The sequence below is a fragment of the Sorex araneus genome, chromosome 6 (genome assembly GCF_027595985.1).
Source record: "Sorex araneus isolate mSorAra2 chromosome 6, mSorAra2.pri, whole genome shotgun sequence".
Classification (NCBI taxonomy): domain Eukaryota; kingdom Metazoa; phylum Chordata; class Mammalia; order Eulipotyphla; family Soricidae; genus Sorex; species Sorex araneus.
In genome coordinates this window covers 47,888,891-47,910,300 of record NC_073307.1, presented here as the reverse complement: position 1 = coordinate 47,910,300, position 21,410 = coordinate 47,888,891, and the positions used below count along the sequence as shown (strand labels likewise).

General features: G+C 53.0%; 1 protein-coding gene across 2 annotated transcripts in view; it reads left to right on the top strand.

Moving 5' to 3' along the window:
* Positions 1–20,606, top strand: part of RPS14 (ribosomal protein S14) — a 33,975-nt gene extending 13,369 nt beyond the window's left edge. The window contains exons 1-5 of one of the 2 annotated variants that reach the window (XM_004620611.2): positions 15,759–15,908; positions 17,895–18,045; positions 18,253–18,414; positions 19,512–19,588; positions 20,492–20,606. In XM_004620611.2, coding sequence (XP_004620668.1) covers positions 17,897–18,045; positions 18,253–18,414; positions 19,512–19,588; positions 20,492–20,559 — 456 coding nt within the window. In that variant the 5' untranslated portion in view covers positions 15,759–15,908; positions 17,895–17,896 and the 3' untranslated portion in view covers positions 20,560–20,606. Of the gene's footprint in view, positions 1–15,758; positions 15,909–17,894; positions 18,046–18,252; positions 18,415–19,511; positions 19,589–20,491 lie in introns of those variants that run through there. The other variant, XM_055141270.1, reaches the window with a different exon arrangement.
* The last annotated feature ends 804 nt before the right edge of the window (positions 20,607–21,410 follow it).

The window sequence follows — 21,410 nt, the reverse complement described above, 5'->3', positions numbered from 1 at the left end:
AGGCGGGAGGGGAGGGGAGTGCCTCAGAGTGCTAGACCCAGGTTCTCCCTTAGTTTGTGACACTCCCAAGCAGGCATAGCTCCGCCCTCTGTGGTGCTCCCCACAGAGCAGAAGAGAAGCCCCGCCTGCTAGTCTAGAATCTCACCAAACAGGGACAGAGCTGTAGTACAGCAGGTACTTCTGCCTTGCACACGGCTGACCCAGGTTCAGTCCCCAGCATCCCATATATGGTTCCCCGAGCCCTGCCAGGAATCCTCCCTGAGTGCAGAGTCAGGAGTAAGCCCTGAGCAATGCCAATGTGGTAAAGAAAAAAAAAAAAAATCACCACGGTGCAGTCAACTGTTGAAACAGGTTCAGCCTGAATCCAGTGTCTCGGTGACCCCATTCATGGGGTTCCCTCCCTGCTCTGCCCTGCTGGCTGCTTACTCCTTTCACATCCCTGGTTTTCTCCCACTTAAGGTGTTTGCAAAGGCTGTGCCCATGTCATTTCCCAGTTTCCTCTCGTAACTGGGTCCTTGTCTTTCAGCAGGGCTAAGCCCAAGTGGCACCTCCCCAGGGAGGCCTCCATATCCCCCCTCTGGAGGGGACAGCCACCTAACTCTCTCGCCAGCTGTCATTCCTGTCCTATGACCCTGTCCTATCCCTGACCCTATCCTGTGATCCTGTCCCACCACAGTCTGCACCCTCATGTGATCTCACTGTTTGCCTGCTTTTTTTTTTTTTGCTTTTTGGGTCACACCTGGCGATGCATAGGGGTTACTCCTGGCTCTGCGGCTCTGCACTCAGGAATTACTCCTGGCGGTGCTCAGGGGACCATATGGGGTGCTGGGATTCGAACCCAGGTCGGCCATGTGCAAGGCAAATGCCCTACCCGCTGTGCTATCGCTCCATCCCCCAGCCTGTGTATGATCTAGCACCTCACTCAAATGCTGGCTTCCCCGGGCAGGGCCCCTGCCTGTCCTGGTCAGCACTGAGTCCTTGGCAGCCAGTCCAGTGCTTGACACACAGTAGGTGCTCAGGAATGTGAGTGAATGAATGAATGAACAGACGCTCTAACCCCAGCCCCACATCGTCCCCCACACTCCCTCTGGAACCCAGACAAGCTTGGAGGGACTCTTGAAAGATCTGGCTCCCAGACCTCTCCATCCAGCAGACCCCAAGGAGACCCAGAGGGATACCCCCCTGCAAAGGCCTCGAGACCGCCATCACAGACAGAAGAGGCAAGGCCTGGAGACAGAGAGGCAGAGGGAGGGGAGCCGGGGGAGAGAAGGGAGCCAGAGGCAGAGGAAGCAGCAGAGGGACAGACAAAGGGGGAGAACGAGTTGGACTTGGTGACAACCGGCTGCTTGGGGTTTTTTTTATTATTAGCGAAACTAATAATTACTATTAATACCTGTCTCCTCCCCAGCCCTTTCATCCAGGCTGGTGGGGAAGTTTTGAAGATGAAAGTCTGGGGGCCTCTTAGATGCAGCTTCCAGGGCTCCACAACCACTAATTACACTTGGCGGCCCCTCCTGGTCCCCCCGCCCCCAGGGATGCTGGGCACCTGACCCAAAGCCTTTCCAGGTGGGGACCCAGCAGAGGGTCCTCCCCCTCTGCTGAGATGCTGAGAGGCCCCAGTTCAATGAGGGGGCTGGGCCGGGGAGGTCCCAGAAAGAGACACCTCAAACCAGGTGGCCCTGAAACTCAAGGTCCAGCCCCCAGCTGAAATGATAGTCTCCACCCCACCCAGTCTGGGTCATGGTCCTGCCAGATGGCACAGAAGTGCCCCAGGGGAACGGGTCCCAGCAGACCAGGGCACCGTACCCGGTGCCGCTCACTGCACCTGCCTTGGGGAGACCTCCTCCCCTCTGGCGCTTCTGACACCCTGCACCTGCCGGTCGGGGCCCTCACACAGCCCCGTGTCGAGTGTCTGTCCAATCCTGGCCATCCACCTGGCGACTCCTGAAGTCGCATCTGCCGTCCTGACCTTTCCAAGGAGCCCCAAGTGTCTCTCCCGCCTCTCTACAAAGATGTCACACTTGCAGCTCCAAAACTAACAGGGCGATAACGCAGCTGGCCCGGGCTCCGTGCCCAGCACTCGTGGCTCCCCCAATCAGCACAGGGAGTGGCCCCCAGACGACACTAAACCTGAGCAGGGTCTGCACGCTCTGCCGCAACGCCCTCGCAGGCTCCCTCATCTTGGTAAATGTTGCATAGACCCGTCTGGAAGTCCTACAAATTCTCCACACAAACACACAGATGAGACCTTGTCTCACCTTCACAGGCACGCCCCGCTCTGCGCCCCTCGCTCCCACCCGCAAGCCCACCTGCACCGGATTCCCCAAGCAAAGCCCGGATGGACAGGGGGCACCGCCCAGCCCGCCACACCTGCCGATGGCACCTCCTCCTCACTGCTCCCTCAAGCCCTCCCTCCTCCTGGCTCAGTGCTCAGGGCACCCCGATGCCCTAAGAAGCCAGGCCTGGAACCTTCTGGTCAGCCTGCTTTCTGTTTTTTAATTAAAAAAAAATTTTTTTTTAAACTTTTTGAGTCACACCCAGCAATGCTCAAGCATTACTCCAGGCTCTACAGTCAGGAATTGCTCCGGGCAAGGAAACCCCCTCCCTGCTATACTATGGCTCTGTCCCCAGCCTATTTTCTTCACGACGTGCTGCCCAGCTGGCTCACGGTCCCACGCCTTGCTGCTCCAGAAGGCGCGCTCCACAGTCTCCATGCATCCCTCCCCAAAGCCACGCTTCCGGCAGCTGGGCCCACAGTGCAGGACTTGCGGGTAAGACGCTGCTCTCCGGGACCAGCACGGCTCCACAGCGGGCAGGGCGTTTGCCTTGTACACGGCCAGCCCAGGTCCCATCCCCAGCATCCCGTAGGAGCGTGGCCTGAGCATCGCTGGGTGGGTGCAGCCCCCAAAACAAACACAAAAAGATGCTGCTCTGGGGCAACGACATGCCCGGGGGTCCCCACACCCCCAGGCTCTGGCACAGCCGAGTGCAGAGACCAGAAGCTGGGGCTGGCTCCATCTCTGTCCTCTGCCTCCACTCAGAATCAGCAGAGACCTTAGACACGCCCTTCTCCAGTCTCGGCTGCCTGCCCTCTTGCACAATGAGGAGAATCACTTACCTGGAGGGAGGGTGATGAGCTCCAAGCGTGCTACCTACCGATGGGGGTACAGTACCGCCAGCAGGTCAGTCTGTACCGGGACGAGTGCATCAGCAGCCTGAGGGTGCCTTCAGGCTTCCTGATACCCCAAAGTGGCCACTGTGCCTCTGGCCAGACCCCAACAACTTAGGGCCACATTTCCTGAGAAATTAAATGGCCCAAAGTTAGTCGTGTGGGAGCCACGCCCACAGACCACCTCCAGGTCAGCTATACAAGCTCACTTACCAGCCTTGCTTCGGAGACGCAGAAATAAATCTCGAAAGAGATCAAAAGCTGCAATTAATCTTGAACCTGCGCATAACTGAACAGACCAGGGCAAGTCAGAGGGAAGGGTCAGCCCGGTGCCCGCCCAAGCAGAGTCCCCAGCAGCTGCTTGCTTCCACAATCCAAAATTGCCACCATACCCCCAGCCTAACTCCACCGTCTCAGGACGGACCTCACCAAGATAGAATCTGCTAAAAATTCAGTTATGTGGGTTTTGTGACTGAAATCTCCAGGTTTTCTCGAAGTTGGGATGGGCTACTTCCCCCCAGTTCCCAATACTCCTGGAAGCACTAGCAGTCACCCCCACAAGCCAACTCCAGCACCACCCTGTAAGCTCTACTACTGCCTTGCCTCTACTATGAAACTTGGGCAGTCACAGCCACACCCAAAGCTGCCACCCAGTTAAAAATCTACTCCAGCCTACTGTCCCGATAAAAATACTGAATGCACTGAACAAACACCAGGACCTCTTAGCACCTGTATTGCAAACCATAATGCACAAAAGGAAAAGGAGAGAGAGCAAGAAGAGAAGCAAAGCGCTTCCCATAGAGGGTAGCTGGGGGTCGGCGGGGTGGGGGGGGTGTTGGGAAATGGTGGGAGGGGAACCGGACATTGGTGATGGGAAATGTGCACTGGTGGAGGGATGGGTGCTGGATTATTGTATGACTGAAACCCAATTATGAACAGCTTCGTAATGGTCTATCTCACAGATATTCAATTTAAAAAAAATTTTAAGAAGTAATGCAGCGTTCATGCCCAATTCAATCAGCTTAATCAATAGCTGAACAAATAGCAGTACTCCTACATTAAAAAAAAAAAGGATGCATACAGTGCCGCATCCAAGTGGGGTGCTGATTCTCACACACACACTCCCCAACCCAACATCTGGGCTCAGAAACTCAAAGCCCCACCCTAACTACCAGCCCTCAGCACCCCAGTGGGATCGACCCCTGCCCAGACTCGCCTTCTCCTAGCAGGGCAGAAGCCAGGCGCCACCTACTGGGGAATCAGGGTGAGAGCCGCCTGGCTGTCCTGCCAGGTGGGTGGAGCTTTGGACCGTTCCCGCCCCTCCCCATATTGGAACCAGAACGGTGGGTCCTACGAGAGTTTTTCCAGTGTTGTTATTGTTGTTGTTGTTGTTGTTTTCCTTTCGTCCTCAAGCATGTAATTTGCTTTGTTATACTTTTATTAAAGCATAGGCATGCAGTGTTCCAGCTGTGTCAACTTCCCTCTACAGGCGTTCTGGGTTCCCTCTCCCCTCACCTACCCCCCAGCCCACCTCCTCGACAGGCACGTTCTTAAGTTTGGTTGTTGAGGTTTGGATCTCCTGCTTTCAGTGCTGTTGACTCTGTGGTTTGGATCAAGAGCTATACCTATATCTCTCCTACACGGTCGTGCTTCTAAAGCCCGTTACCCCTAACCGCCCCCCCCCCCCCACACACACACCCCACCCACATTCCCTGATGTCCTTCTTCTTGCTACCCCTATCAATTTTTTTTTTTTTGCTTTTTGGGTCACACCCAGCGATGCTCAGGGGCTACTCCTGGCTTTGCACTCAGGAATTACTCCTGGCGGTGCTTGGGGGACCATATGGGATGCCGGGGATCGAACCCGGGTCGGCCGCGTGCAAGGCAAACGCCCTACCCGCTGTGCTATCACTCCGGCCCCAATATCAATTTATTTCCCTCTGTGCTTCTAATTCCGATATTCAAAGGGTGATCAAGTTACCCTCCCTTTAGTACCTTGCATCCCCTTGTTCAGTATGCGGCAGAGAAGTGAGATCATCCTGTTTGTCCTTCTTATGACTTACTTCACTCTAATTCCATCCAAGTTGCAGTGAGTCACTTGATTTTTGTCATCCCATGCTGCTAACTGCGTAGTATTCCACTCTGTATGGAATATCTTCACAATCCACTCCTGTTTCCTTGGACACCTAGGTTAATTTTACTATATCTTAATTATTGCAGCTAAGTGCTGCCGTGAATAGTGGTGTGAATTCATGTTTTTGTGTCCTGGGATGCAATTTCTGGGTCCTACGGCAGCTCAGTTCTTACTTTACTTAGAAACCTCCACGCTGTTCTCACAGGTGCTGGTGGAGACAGCATTCGCGTCCGCGTGAGAGTTCCTGTTTCACCACAGCCCCAGCCACACCAGTGGTTCCCCCATTTTTGACATGTGACATTCTCACTGGTGTGAGATGATACTTCATTGTCATTTGGATTTCCCTGATAGTAGATAATGTTGAGCACTTTCTCATGTGCCTATTGGCCATCTGCCCATCTTCCTCCTAGAAGTTCTCTTCTCCCCATTTTTTGATAGGGTTCTTGGACATTTTTGTAGCTGTTGACCTTTGTGGGTACCTTATATGCCCTGGATGTCTGATGTGTTGAGTGTAAATATTTTCTCCCATTCCGTTAGTTTTTTTTTTTGGGGGGGCACACCCATCTATGCTCAGGGCTCACTCTTGGCTCGGCACTCAGGGATCATGCCTGGCGGGCTAGGAGTCATCCAATACATGTGGACCCAGGAATCGAACCTGGGTCAGCCACATGCAAGATAAGTGCTGTACCTGCTGCATAATTCCGGCCCTAAAATACCTTTTTGTTTTAGCCCATACTTCTTTTACCATGCAGAAACTTTTCAGTTTGATGTTTTGATGATGATGATGATGATGATGATGATGATGTTGCCTTTGCCAGTGGCGTCATATCACTGAAGACTCCTTTGAGTTTGAATCTCTGCTCCTGCAAGAGTTCTTAGCTCTGCCAGTCTCTCCCCTCCAGTACCAAATCCTAACTCTGAACTCCAGCCTGTCCAGCTGTGCAAGGACACACTGCCCACTCTCCCCACGTGACCCTGGAGGGACCAGGCCCTTAGACGCAATCTTCCCACGGGCTGTCCTGTCAGCCTGGAACCCGGCCCCACCTTCTTCTCCCTACCTGGCTGACCACTTCCTCCCACTGCAGGCCTCCACTTAAGTGGAGCCTGGGGAGGCCCTAGGGGGCGCTCCTTGCCCCCCCCCCTCATCCCCAGTTCCTAACACACTCCAGTGTTAGATCCCCAGCAGCAAGTCCTGGTATGCTTGTATCTCCCCAAAACAGGCACACAGCCATGAGAGAAGGAGACAAGGGGCTTTCAGGAAGGATGCGGGGGGCTGCTCCAGTCCGGGGACCCCCTCCACCCACTGCCTGCGTTGGCCTTGACTCCTGGCCGAGCGTCTTGATGGGCTGCCTTCCCCTCTCTGGAGTTCTCTGCACTCTTCCCTTGCTTCCTTCTGCAAATCTTCCTTCCAAGGAGTCAGGGAAGGGAGCCGATGGGCCAACGCAAGTCTGAAATGTTGCCTGGGGCCTGAGGCTGTGAGTCTGACGCCAGCCGCTTCCCTCACCCCCCCTCCCCCGCTCCCACCCCCACCGCGCCTGCTCTTCGGTCTGGGACCCAGTGCCACGGACCATGCGCGCAGGTGTGCGCGCGCAGGGCGGAGGCCACACCCGAGAGAGCGACTGTTGGCAGGGATGGTGAAGCGGCCAGCAGCCCTTGGACCAGGCGGTGTGGGAGAACCACCGCGAAAGCTGGGGGACCCCCCGCCAGGGAGCCGGGTGAAGCGGGCAGGTGGGGGGCGCCAGGGAGCCGAGCGCATACAGGAGACCTGAAGGAGCCGTGTGGCCCCGAGCGCACCAGGGCCGCCGGTGATGAGCAGCGGGGCCAGGTGTGCGACCACCGGATATGCAGCCAGGGGAGTGAGCACCGCAGCTGTGTGCGATGACTCCCGGGCCTCAGGGGCTGCAGAGGGAAGGGAAGTGGAGGGGGAAGGGAAAAGCACGCTAGCGGGTAGGGCTTGGGCTCAGTCACAGCTGGCATCAGACACAGGCAACGGTATTTAGTATTTATTTGGGGGGAAGTGGGGGTTCAAACCCAGCTGTGTCAGAGCTGACTCCTGGTTCTGTGCTCAGAGGTCATCCTGGTGGTGCTTAGGGGTACCAGGGCTGGCTCTGCAGAGCAAAGCAAGAGCCTTAGCCCCTGTCCTGTCTCTCCAGGCCAGCAGATACTCCGAGAACACTTGGTTTGTGATAGGAAAGTAGGAGCTTGTACCTGGTGCTCCCCAGAACGCAGATCCGACACTGACTTGTTTTTGCTCAGCTGGAAAATGAAGGGAATGAGAATTGTCCACCTCACTGGCCTTGGAGAGGGGTGATGAGATGGCTTGCTTAGCAGGGCACTGGCCTTTGCAGGGTGCTGACCCTAGCAGGGCTCTGACCAGCTCAGCGTCCCATGGAAGGACCAGCCTTGCCACTGGTGTCCACTGAGCAAGCGCGGTGTCATCCCTAACTGACCGTTGGGGCTCTGGGAAGCTGCTCCTCAGGCCCCTTCTTAACTCCTCCCAGACCCCGGCTGCCCTCAGGAATTGCTGGGCATCCACAGAGCATCCTGCCCAGCTGGCCTCCCAGAGTGCCTCCCCTCCTGGCCTGTAGGGGGCGCCAGCAGGGTCTGGTGGGCAAAGGCCCGACTGTGAGGACCTGCCCTCCCTGCTCCCCATTTCCCCGGCCACCCCCCTCATGGGGCCCCTTGCAATCTTGTCATTGTGGCAGCCAGCACCGCCCCTCAGAGCTGATGGCTACTGTTTCCTGGGGAGGGCCCCTCCTGTCCCTGAAGACCTCACCTGGGACCCTGCATCATGCCCACTTCCTCCTGTCTCAGCTCTCTGTCATGTCCATAGATCTGCTGCCACCCCTGGCCTCGGGCTGCCCTGGACAGAGTGAGCCCCGCACTGCCGGGGCCGTGACACTGCCTGCAGCCCCTGACACCAGCCCAGAGTGTCCGCAGTTGCTGGTCTTCAGCCCCTCTTGCCTGTGGGAACCTGTATCCGTGGTCTCCGAGGGTCTCGCAGCCTGACACGCTCCGACTGGCCAGTTAGCAGAGTCATGTCATGCTCAGTGTGACAACCCTTCCTCGGGCCCCTTCTCCTGACAAACCCAAATCCCTGACTCCATGCCCCCCACCTGCCCCAGACATGCCCCCGACACCTCACACCCAAGATCAAGTGGGCTAATCTGTTCCCCTACTCTTGTTTCGTTTTGTTTTGTTTGAGTCACACCTGGCAATGCTCAGGGGTTAACCCTGCTCTGCATTTAGGAATTAATCCTGGCGGTGCTGGGGGACCAGATGGGATTCCGGGATTGAATCTGGTTGGCCATGTGCAAGGCAGATGCCCCGCCCACTGTACTATCACACCGACACCTGTTCCCCCCCCCCATTCTCTTTTTTTTTTCTTTTTGGGTCACACCCGGCAATGCACAGGGATTACTCCTGGCTCTGCACTCAGGAATTACTCCTAGCAGTGCTCGGGTGACCATATGGGATGCTGGGACTCAAACTCGGGTCGGCTGCGTGCAAGGCAAACGCCCTACCCGCTGCACTATCACTCCAGCCTCTGTCCCCCCCTATTCTTGATGGGGACTTCCCACCCTGAGTAGACTAAGGTAAAAGAGGAGAAAGAGGAACAAGAGGAGGGGAAGAGAAGAAGATGGAGGAGGAGGAGAGGGAGAAAGGGACCATCTAGAACAGAAGTTCTCAGACAGATTTAGCCCACTGCCCTTTTTCAGAGAAAAAAAAAATCACTTAGCACCCCTAGGAGATCTACTTTTTTTTTTTTTTGCTTTTGGCTCACACCCCGCAACACACAGGGGTTACTCCTGGCTCTGCACTCAGGAATTATTCCTGGTGGTGCTCCGGGAACCATATGGGATGCTGGGAATCGAACCCGGGTCGGCCACGTGCAAGGCAAATGCCCTACCCGCTGTGCTATGGCTCCAGCCCCAGATCTACCTTCTTTAATCAAACAAACAGAAGCACTCCTCACCCCGATGGCACCTGAGGTGCTGCCACCACCTGGAGAGGTCCAGGCCCTGGTGTGTGTGTGTGGGGTGACATCACCCACTTGAGGAGGGAAATACTGGCCTATGCCCTTTCTCTTACATCTGCTCTGTTACATCCACATCTACCCATAAACCTCCTCTCTCGAACACACTGCCCAGCCTCTTCGCAGCCTCACTGCCATGGTCTCTAATCCTGGAACCCTCTGTGCACCTTCCACCCCAGCACCCCAAGGCCTTCGAACACACCGTGTCCCCTGCAGACCCCCCATTTCTTCTGCCTTCATCAAGCTCATTTCTACTTGTTTTTCAAGTTTTAGCTTAAGGGTAATTACTGTGTGTCTCAAAAGTTAGTAACTGCCCAACCTTTAATAAATAAATATATATATATATATATATATATATGTGTGTGTGTGTGTGTACTGATATGTATATATATATATTTTATGCCTGATATATAGAACTTTATTGGATGTATTCACCATTGCATGCTTCCTCAAATTCTCTGATGAATGAGCAAATTCTTTTTTTTTTCTTTTTGGCTTACACCCAGTTATGCTCAGGGATTATTCTCACTCTACTCTCAGGAATTACTCCTGGCAGTGCTGGGGGAACCAAATGGAATGCTGCAGATCAAACCCGGGTCAGCCAGGTGCAAGGCAAACGCCCTATCTGCTGTACTATGGCTCTGACCCTAAGCAAATTCTTTTAAAATGCTGTTTTATATCATTTTACAAGTGAAAAAACTAAAATTTAAAGAGGTTACCATTTTTGCCCAGTGACCCACAACTGGTAATAATCGTAGAAACTATTAAAAAAAATGTCGATTAATCAGAGTTTGAAAGCAGTGACTTTTTTTTTTCTTTTTTGGGTCACACCCAGCGATGCTCAGGGATTACTCCTGGCTCTGCACTCAGGAATCACTCCTGATGGTGCTTGGGGGACCATATAGGACAATGGGAATCGAACCCAGATGGATCGTGTGCAAGGCAAACGCCCTACCTGCTGTGCTATCACTCCAGCCCCTGAAAGCAGTGACTTTAATGGATTGGAATATAGTACTTTGCTGTGGCAAGTGTCCTGAGGGGCTGGTGCGGCTGTAAGATCCAACCCAGCTCTCTTCACGAACCCTCCTCTGACCAAGGTTCAGCGTCTGAGCATCTGTCTGCCACACCCACTGTAACCCAGACTCACTCAGCCACAAAGACACACTTCCTCAGTTGAGAATCTCAAGATCTGAGAACATCAACAACAAAATCCCCTTCTAGAGAATTTACAGAAGGGAAGTAAATGCTCAAGAGCACACCATAAAGAGATCCCCCAACCCCACCCAGCATGAAAGAACTATAGGGAGATATATTTAGATTCTCCATTTAGCAGAAGTGAAAGTTGATACAAACTTGCTAGAGGGCAGTTTAAGTAAGTAACCTACCTCAACAATTTAAAGCCATTTTCCTTTTGACTTCCGGCAATCTGTCCTGAGAAAAGAACAGCCCAAGTATGCTAAGTAGCAAGTTCTGGAAATAACCTAAACTCCGAACAATCGAGCTCTGGATCAAGAATAGCACTGAAGGGGCTGGAGCGATAGCACAGCGGGTAGGGCATTTGCCTTGCACATGGCTGACCCGGGAGTAACCCCCGTGCATCGCAGGGTGTGACCAAAAAGAAAAAAAAAAAGAATAGCACTGGAAACAAAATAGTATCATGCAGTGAACATCTGCGTGACACCAGGTAGGGTGGCAACACACGTTCCTAGCTGCAAAGAAGATGGAATTATGGGGCCAGCGGTAAAAGGGGGGCTGGAGTCCCTTCTCACCTTCCCTTAGCCCCGATCCTCACACGTGCTTTACAGCCTGCCCAGCTGCTGAGCACCCACATACTCTGGTCCGCTGTGGTGCCTTGCATGCTTGCATGCAGCCAACCTGGGTTCGATTCCTGGCATCTCATACAGTCCCTGGAGCACGACCAGGTATGATTCCTGAGTGCAGAGCCAGAAATAACCCCTGGGCATTGTCAGGTGTGACCCCAAAACCAAACCCCCAAAATTCCTTCGCCTCTCTAGTGCATTGGGTCGGCACCAGACAGGGCCTTGCATGAAGGTGACCTGGGTTTGATCTCCAGCCCTGCCAGGAGTGATCTCTGAGCAAAGAGCCAGAAATAAGCCCTAAGCACAGCCAGCTATGACACCAAAAAAAAAAAAATCAAAAATAAGAAAAAAGAAAAGGAAAAAGTCTGCCGTCCTATCAGTGAAAGAGTGATCTCTGTGGGGCACGCAAAGGCAAAGTCCAGAGGGCAAAAGAACAAAATGCGGTTTCCTCTGTAGTCAGACGGCTAGCATCTTTGAACTGACCATCTGGCACAACGGATGTGGCTTTGAAGTTGGGGTCAGGGTTCCCAATTTTGACATTTCCTCAAGACAACTTGTTATTTGGCAGCACTGACAAAGATACCCCCAAAACTGGTCAGGAAGATTGAGAAAGTTATTTCTAGACCTAGAACATATATTCTACATATATGAACATACAGGTGTAGGTATACCTATTTCTCCACCTACATCCTTCTATATATGTGCACTACATTCATTGCAGCGCTATTGACAATAGCAAAGATCTAGGAACAGGTTATGGATATGACTCCAAGGCACAGGTGCTTTGCATGTGGAACTCTGTGTTCACACTCGGGCATTCCATAGTCCCCAGTTACTACCAGGATGACCCTATCCATGCAGCACTGCACCAAGTGTGGCCAATACATATAGCGCCAAGTGCGCAGTGACAGTTGATCAGATAAAGAAACTGTGGTCCAGGGGCTGGAGGGATAGTACGGCAGGTAGGTGCTTGCTTTGCATGCGGCTGACCTAAGTTTGATCCCCAGCACTCTAAACACTGCCGGGAGGGATTCTTGATGGCAGATCCAGGAGTAACCCTTGAGCAACATAGGTGTGGCACAAATAAGAAAGGAAGGAAGAAAGAAAGAAAGAAAGAAAGAAAGAAAGAAAGAAAGAAAGAAAGAAAGAAAGAAAGAAAGAAAGAAAGAAAGAAAGAAAGAAAGAAAGAAAGAAAGAGGAAGAAAGAAAGAGAAAGAAAGAAAGGAAAGAGAGAAAGAAAAAGGAAGGAAGAAAGAAAGAAAGAAAGAAAGAAAGAAAGAAAGAAAGAAAGAAAGAAAGAAAGAAAGGAAGGAAGGAAGGAAGGAAGAAAGGAAGAAAGAAAGAAGAAAGAAATTGTGGTCTAATCAGAGAGCCCTCAATGAGCAGGGCACATGCTCTGTGTGCGGGAGGCAGAAGGCCTGGGTTTGACCCCCACAACTATATGGTCTCTTTAGTACCACAGCAAAAGCATGTAGCCCTTGGGTACCACCAGTTGTGTCCCCAAAATAAAATAATAGGCTTGAGAGATAGCACAGTGGGCAAAGCGTCTCTCTGACATGTGACAGCCGACCTGAGTTTGCTCTCCAGCTCCCCGTACTTTCCTCCTGCCAGAAGTAATCACTGAGCACCACCCGTGTGGCCTCCAAGCCAAATACAAATAAATAGCTGTGTATGGACACAAGGGAATACTGTTTAGCCATAACAAAAGAGAAGTTTTTGTGATTTTTGGACCATACCCGACAGTACTCAGGGGTTACTCTGGCTCTACATTCAGGAAACACTCCTGGCAGTGCTTGGGGAACAATATGGGATGCTGGTGTTCGAACCCAGGTTGGCTGTGTGCAAGGTAAACACCCTACCTGCGGTACTATGGCTCTGGTCCAGAAAGGATGAAGTCTGAACCTCAGCTCCAGCATAGTTGGAAATAAGCAAGTCAGTCAGAAGGGGAAAGACAAACACTGAAAGATGTCAGGCCCCAGTGGAACATGAAAATAAAGCAGGACTGGAGAGGGTACAGGGCTTAAGGTGCGTGCCCATGTGCAGCCAGTCCTACTTTGATCCTGGCACCACCTGGTCCCCCTCCCGCTACCCACTCGGCTGTATGTCTGGGCTGCACAGCCTGGAGACTCATCAGCACTGCCGGGAGGACCCCCTGGTCTCTACACTGTAGGCGTAGACAGGGTCCTCCCATTGAACTGCCCACGGCTTGGCTGAGAATCCCCAGGAGGGACCCCTGAGCACCTCCAGGGAAACTCGGGAAAGAAAACAAAACAAAGTAACAACTTGTAACAAAGCCCTAGAGCTAAAGCAACCACTGACCTGAGGGGGATGGGGCAGGAAGTGGACTTTGGGGTGAATGAGGTAATATGGTAACATTGTTACCCTAAGAAATATAAACATTTACATTCTTACAAACCAACTGTTGTTAGTTACCACAATTTAAAAATTGCTTGTAGGGCAGGGCGTCCAGCTAGCAGGGCTCTTCCCTCGCCTTGCACAGGCCTGTTGGGATCAATACCCTGCACCCAAGTGTGGTCCCCCAAGCCCCAGCAGGAGTGATCTCTGAATGCAGAGCCAGGAGTAAGCCCCGAGCAGTGCTGGGTGTGGCCCCAAAATATATGCATTAGTGTATATATTAGCATATATATACACATATCTATATACACATAGATAATGTTTAGGTTAGATAACTAGTTAATATTCGATAAGACTTTTCCATTTTCTTTTTCTTTTTTCTCTATCTACATGTTTCTATGTCACTGTCACTGTCATCCCATTGCTCATCGATTTGCTCGAGCAGGCACCAGTAACATTTCCATTGTGAGACTTGTTACTAGTTTTGGCATGTTGAATATGCCACAGGTAGCTTGCCAGGCTTTGCCATGTGGGCAAGATATTCTTGGGAGCTTGCCAGGCTCTCCAAGAGGGGTGGAGGAATTGAACCCGGGTCGGCTGTGTACAAGGCAAATGCCCTACCACTGTGCTATCGCTCCAGCCCACCCAGTAATGGAGGTGCACATGTTTCCATGTATTTTTAATGGATTTTGTGTAATTATTTTTGTAAAGGAGAAAGCTACACTGCATTTCCTTTTATTTTATTGGATTTTATTGGTGGGGGGAGGTGTCGGGCTATACATGGAAATTCTCAGGGGCGACTTGTGGCTGTGCTTTGGTGCAGATATGCAATGCCAGGAATCCAATGTGGGTCTGAAACATTCAAAGCAAGCACCTTAACCCTTATTATTTCTCTGGCACTGGGGGGCGGGTGGGGGGTCATTGCATTTCAAAAAAGAAGCTCTGAGTGGGAGAGATAGTACGGTGGGTAAAGTGCCTTCTTTGTACATGGCCTGACAGGGTTCAATCCCAAACACTGCTTATGATCCTGAGCCCCACCAGGAGTAAGCTTTGAGCACAGTCAGGTGTGGCCAAAACAAACAAACAAACAAACAAACAAAAAATAGTTCTTCATCCAATAAGCTGAAGAAGTTCCTGGCATCAGTTCCAGAGCATAAACAACTACATGCTCCTGGGCACAATTGCTCACATGCGGATGGCAAGCACAGGAGATCTAGTTGGGGGGAACCTGTCTTCATCATACCATCTCTCAATCCTTCACAGCCTTTCAGTGTTATTCGAGGGATAGAAATAAACAGCTGTGGAACATACCATCACTGAGGGCCAGGGAGATAGCCCGAAGGTGTGGCAGCCCATCATACAAGAGTTCCAATTCTCATCATCTCACAGGCTATGCGAGACTGCTAGGTTGGCACTGGTGACCCCTGCATTGCTTTGTGTGAGCAAAGAATAGAACCCTTCGGACTGGAGAGATGGTGCCAGGGTAAGGTGCCTGCTTGCCTGGGACGCCCAAGACCATGGTATATCCAGCACTCCATATGGTTTAATGAGTATGCTCAGGAGTCACTCCTTAGCTCCACACCAGGATGTGGCTCCAATTCCCCCTTTCACCACCAAAAAAAGAAAGAAAATAAAAAGACTTGAACTTCCCCGGCCTAGTGCCGAGTGCTAGGAGTGCCCCTAGATGCCCCTTGAGCACTTTGAGGGGGGGCCCAAACATCCATTTAAGTCAAAATTCCAGATAGGTCACAAATACTAGCACCCCTTACCTGTAAAATAGAAGTAATAACAATGTCTAATATCATGAGGGTTAAAAGAAGCAATTAGGTTGGAAAAGTAGTACAGGAGGTAAGGTGCTTGTCTGATCCGTCCATCTCGAGCCCCCGCAGACGGTCCCTCAGGACCTTCAGGAGTGACCCCAAACCCCCGAAATGCTTATGGAATAAGTATGGACTAATCTGTTCTCTGTTTTTGCGCGGACGTGGGGTTTTCATGGATTTGTTGTTGTCATTCCTCGCACCGCCACGAGGCGCGCTATCGCGCCCGGACTGAGCGGGGCCGGGGCGGCGGGGCGGAAGCCCGTCTAGCCACCGCCGCCGCCATCTTGGTGGGCCGGCTCTGTCACCCGCGGGTGTTAGGTCGAGCAGTTTCTGAAGCTCCCTCCCCCGCCCGCGGCGACCCTCAGCGCCGCGCTTCGTTTGTGAGACACTCCAGGGGAGTAAATCCTCTGACCCAAAAGCGAGTCTGAATCTCCTTGGAAACGCGGAGGGCGGCGTCTTCCGGGTCTGGCCTTGTCCCGTGACCCCAGACTTGTCCTTCCGGGGGCACGACGTAACCGTCGCCCCGCCCTTCTCGCTCCCTCTTTCCGGTGGCGGCGTCTAGCGAAGAGTCGCAGGTGAGAGGGCCGCGGCCGCACAATCCGGGGCCATCCCTTAGCTGGGGCAGTCCGCGGGCCCCGGGGGGAGCGGGACGGGGACCCCCGCGGGGGAGGCGAGCTGCGTGCCGGGCGGCGGGGGGCCCGGGCGCGCCGTGTCCCGGATGGCAGCCCCGGGCCCGGCGTGTGGGGCAGCCCCGTGCGCCGCCGTGGGCTCCCACGAGCCGCTTCCCGGGCCGCGGCGGGGCAGCCGGACGGGGGGGTGGGTGCGCCTGGGCCGTGGGGCTCCCGGGAGCGCCGAGGCGGGGGGCTGCACCGGCCCGCCCGCGGCGGAGGCGCGTCTTGGGGCCCGCTGGCCTAGGCTCCCGCGGGACTGGGCCCAGGGGCTGGGTCCAGGGACGGTTTAAAGATCTGCTCTCGACTGCCGGGGAAAGGAGCGGTCACCCGAGGGTACATGAGAGTTCTTTGGGGGAAATGCAGCCCCAGCGCCCACCACCCTCCCCTCGCCACCGCCACCCTCTGGTCAGGGACCACCGGCTTATTCACTTAATGGTAACACGCTGATTAAAGGCTTCGTGTAGATAGACTCCAGTCTTAGGATTTTGGGTTTATTATTATTATTATTACTATTATCATCTAGCACCCGAATAGTATCCCATTATGTGTTTATACAGTCCGTGGACACTTAAATTTTTTTGCATCTCTTACTGGGTTGTTTATAGTTATTTCACTTGTTATAGTCTTACTGATCTTTGGTTAGGTACCCAGGAGTGGGATTGCGGCGTTCTGTGGCATTTCAGATCTTAACTCCATGCTGTTTTCCAAAAGATTGCACCAATTTAATATTCACGTGGCATTTGTACGAGTGGCAGTCCCTTTCTATCCTCATTAGCCAGCATGCATAATGGCATTTAAACTGGCTTTTGGAGGGGGGGGGTTCTTGACTACAGGAAATAGCATATGGGTAGGTGGGTGTCTTTGCAGTGGGGCGGGGGCCTGCGTTCTAACTGACAGTGTTCAGGTCTGGAGAGAGAGCATAGAGGATAGGGCACTTGCCTTGCATGTAGCCGACTTGGTTTGATCCCCAGCACCCTATGTGGTCCCCCCGAAGCCCACCAGGAGTGATCTTGAGTGTAGAGTCAGGAGTCATCCCTGAGTGCCACTGGGTATGGCCTGAAAATAACCAAAGCTATCAGTCAGCTTCAGTTCCCTCCCCCCCCCCACTTTCACTAATACAACGGGTGGGGGGGGCTGGCAGGCAGCACCCCCAGTGATGCTCTGTTATTTCTGGCTCTGAACCCCGGTCACTCCTGGCATGCTCTGGTGACTATATTGTGCGAATGCCCTTCCCACTGTACTGTTAGCATGGGTAGGTTTGGGACTGTATCCTTGTTACTGGTCTTTGGGACTTGGGATCCTTGGAACCCAGAAGCACTCCTGGCTTGCTGTGGAAGGACCGTGAGGTACAGCCTGGGGATCCCCTGCTTTTGTATACTCTGCTCCATCTGTTGCCTAAACAAATCTTTCACACCTAGGAGATAAGGCCCAGAGAAAATTGATTTCCTGGATGTGCAGAGCTGTTGACTGCAGATCTCTAAAGACTAAGCTTTATGGCCTCCTGAGGGGTCTGCTCCAAGTTCCTCCCATTCCCTTGATTCAGGAGAGAGGTTACTTTCTAGCGTTGGGCTCTTTCTAGTCCTCCATTCAATCTCTTGGTATTGCGAGAAGTGACTTTTAGAACCTAGCATAATCCTGAGTGGAGGAGGAGTGGGACAGGAGCTGCAATTGAGGGTTCCGTTTTTCCCACTTTCCGTGCTCGGGGTTACTCCTGGTGGTGCTAGGGGGACCATGTGGGGTGCCAGGGATTGAATCTAGGTCAACTATATGCAGAACAAGTTCCTACCCCGCTGTACTCTTTCTAGCCCAAGGTTTTCGTTTTCTACAAAACTTTAGGAACCAGTAAGGGGAGTTCCGGAAACCTTACGCTGGGGTTCTTTTCCTTTTCAGAAATGGCACCTCGCAAGGGGAAGGAAAAGAAGGAAGAACAGGTCATCAGCCTTGGACCTCAGGTGGCTGAAGGAGAAAATGTGTTTGGCGTCTGCCACATCTTTGCATCCTTTAATGACACGTTTGTCCATGTCACTGATCTTTCTGGCAAGTACGTCCCGCAAGTGTGAAGTCTCTCGGGTTCTGGCTGCCATTAGCAAGAGTAACGTGCTAATACAGAGCTAAGCTGCCTCAGATTGGGCTCGCCCAGGCAGAGCTCACCAGAGTTTTGGCAGAAAGCCTCTGCTTTTCACATGTAAGAGGGCATGTGTTCCCTTAGTCCCTCCTGGGTGAGAAATGGTTGTGCTTCTGTCCTCAGGGAAACCATCTGCCGCGTGACTGGTGGGATGAAGGTGAAGGCGGACCGAGATGAGTCCTCTCCGTATGCGGCCATGCTGGCTGCCCAGGACGTGGCCCAGCGGTGCAAGGAGCTGGGCATCACTGCTCTCCACATCAAACTCCGGGCCACAGGAGGAAATCGGTACGCACGGCTGGGGTTGGGCGGGGAGGTCCTGGGCCCTCCTGCTCCCTGAAATCACTGTGTCTATTGAGCCACGCCTGCACATGGGGTGCTGGAAGAGTGATAGAAACAGGTGGGGGTTGTTGTTTCGGTTCATTCCTGGTGGTGCTCGGGTATCATGCCTGACATTGCTGGGGGATCAGAGCAAGCACCCTGCCTGGTGTACTCGGTCCAGCCTGACAAAGACACCTATGGTAGCTTAGGTCACATGCTTACGATGGTGTTAGCATTGATGGCACTGGAGTACACCCGCCACCCAGATGCAGTCTGATCTGCCTGCCCTTCCCCCTGCCTCCTCTTAGCAGTTTACTCTCCAAGGTCAAAGGCTTGTCATTGTTTGGTGGGCTCTTCCCTGTTTTCTGTCTCTTCCACGGAGTGAGGTCACCAGGAATCTGCTCTTTGCTTTCTTCCTTTTGGGGTGGGGGTGTCACACCCAGCGATGCAGAGGGATTATTCCTGGTTCGTGCACTCAGGAATTACTCCTGGTGGTGCTCGGGGGACCATATGGGATGCTGGGAATCAAACCTGAAATCTGCTCTTTTTTGACTTCACTTAACATGATACCTAGACCACGACTGATTTTTATGTATATGATATATATATATATATATTGTTGTTTGTGGTGATTGATTACATTCAGTATTCCAATCTCATCATCATCCCACAACTATTTTTACCCGGTCATACATTTGGGTTGTTATATTCTGGCTGTACTGAGTCCTGCAGTGAATTTAGGAGTGCATATATCTGTTTGGTTTTTTTTGGGGGGGTGGAGGGGAGTGGGTTTTCAGAGCTTAGTCTTGGCTCTGCACTCAGTGATCACTCCTGGCAGGGCTTCAGGGACCATATGGGGTGCCAGTGACTGAACTTGGATCTGCTGTGTGTAAAGCAAGCGCCTTACCCACTGTGCTGCCTCTCCAGCCCCTTGAATTAATGTTTCTGTGTTTAGAGTGTAGGTGCCGAACAGTGGGATTGGCTGGGTTGTATGGGAGCTCTAGTCTTGCTCTCTGAGGGGGGCTTTCCGTGCGGTTTTCCTTACGTAACTCTCCGTTTCTCAGCACGAAGACTCCCGGACCTGGGGCGCAGTCAGCCCTTAGGGCCCTGGCACGCTCGGGAATGAAGATTGGCAGGATCGGTAAGTGCGTCCCTCTGGAGAGTGGTGGGTCTCCGGCATGGTGGCCCTCAAAAGTGGTGTAATGCCCACTGGGTACAGGGCCTGGGTTGGAGACTTGGAAGTTAAATTTGTTGAACTTAAGGTTTTCTGGAAACCTCTTGGGACAAAATCTCCTCAGGTGCTTTTGCCAGCTTGGTGTGAATGGTTTCTCCCCGTCCTCTTGGGCCAGTGCACTTCCGTTTCCGCGTCTGGCTCACGTTCTGGAGCTGGGCTTGAGACGGGCACTTCCTTTCCAGTGTCGCTCCCCGGGCCCCTGTGTGTCAGTAGGTGTGTTGGTCTCTGGAGGGGGTCAGAGCTAACGCGGGGCTGGAGGCACTTGCCTTGCATGTGGCCAGCCCCGCTTTGGTCCCTGGCATGAACCCCTGAGCATTTCACGGGGTGGGAGTCCTAGCTGGGCCTCCCCTTAGCTCGCCCTTAGCCTTTGTCTATGTTTTTTCTTTTCTTTTCTTTTCTTTTCTTTTCTTTTCTTTTTTTAATGTGGGGTGGTAATGTTGACAGTCCCTTGGTATTGTGGTCCAGTTAATCTTAAGGTTTTTCTATTAGGAAGATTTTCAGCCTTTAATGTTTAAAAGATCATCTTCCATTGCTGTGTTTAGGACATTTTCCCACTGAGTTCTAGTTTGGGTGGATGGACAGAGCTGGGTTATTTCCCTGCCTTTGGCTTCCGTGTACGCTGTGTGCACTCACTGAGCTTCTGTTTCCCGTCCGGGAAAACCACATCTGAAGTTTGGAGAAAGCAAGTGAGGCGGTTAAACACAGTCCCTGAGGGGTGGGAGTATGGGCCCTGCTCTCTTAGACCCTGGTGAGGAAGCACCGGCTCCTTCATGCAGCTCCGGCCACTGACGTTTTCTCTCCTGCCCGCAGAGGATGTCACCCCCATCCCCTCCGACAGCACCCGCAGAAAGGGGGGTCGCCGTGGTCGCCGTCTGTGAACAGGACTCCGGAGATTATTTTCTGTTAATAAATGGCCTTCATGTAAGCTCTTTGACTCTAGTCTCACTCATTTGGGGCTCCCCTCCCGTGCAAGGAGAGCTGGCCCTCCTTTCAGTGTCTGACCAGGCCGCGGGAGTGACGCAGGCCTGCGGCTCGGGGTGAGCCTGTGTTCTGCCAGCTGCTGCCCAGGGAGTGGCAGTCCAGAGAGACGAGGCAGGTGCCAGGGCCTCTCCGTGCTGCGTTGCTTTGGACACCAGGTAGGCCAAGGCCTCTCAGTCCTTGTTTCGGAAGTGGAGGTGTTCTGTTGGTCCCTAAAACGGCCCAGTTCTTAGAGTCAGCAGAGTGGGGACGGGAGCCAAGTGTAGCCTGCACAGGAGCCATATATAAACAGGCGTGGGCGGCGCCCTCCCCCGAGCCCCATACCGTCTGTGCAGAAGGCGAGTGTGCTCTGCTGCATCCTCTTCTCACTTGGCAGCTCCTGGAGCTGTTCTGCATCAGTACATAAAGTACATACTCAGTCACCCCACAGATACACACCAAGCCCTATTTTCATCGGTGATGAAAATAAATTTGCTTTCTGGAAGCTTGCACCGAGCCTCGAGGACCCGGAGGCAGCAGATGGTCGTGAGTTCTCTAAGATGCCGCCGTGGGGCCCTTTCATGGTGACTGCTGCAGAAGCTGCAGGAACAGGACACGAGGCTCGTGCCGGGAAGGGAACAGAGCATCAAGGATACAAGGGAAACAGCCAGACCAGTAGCAGCTTGGGATGCTGTCAGTCGGGACAATCCTCTGCTCTTGGAGCAGAAACCAGCAAATGAATAATAGATCCTGAGGCACAGGTGTGGGTTAC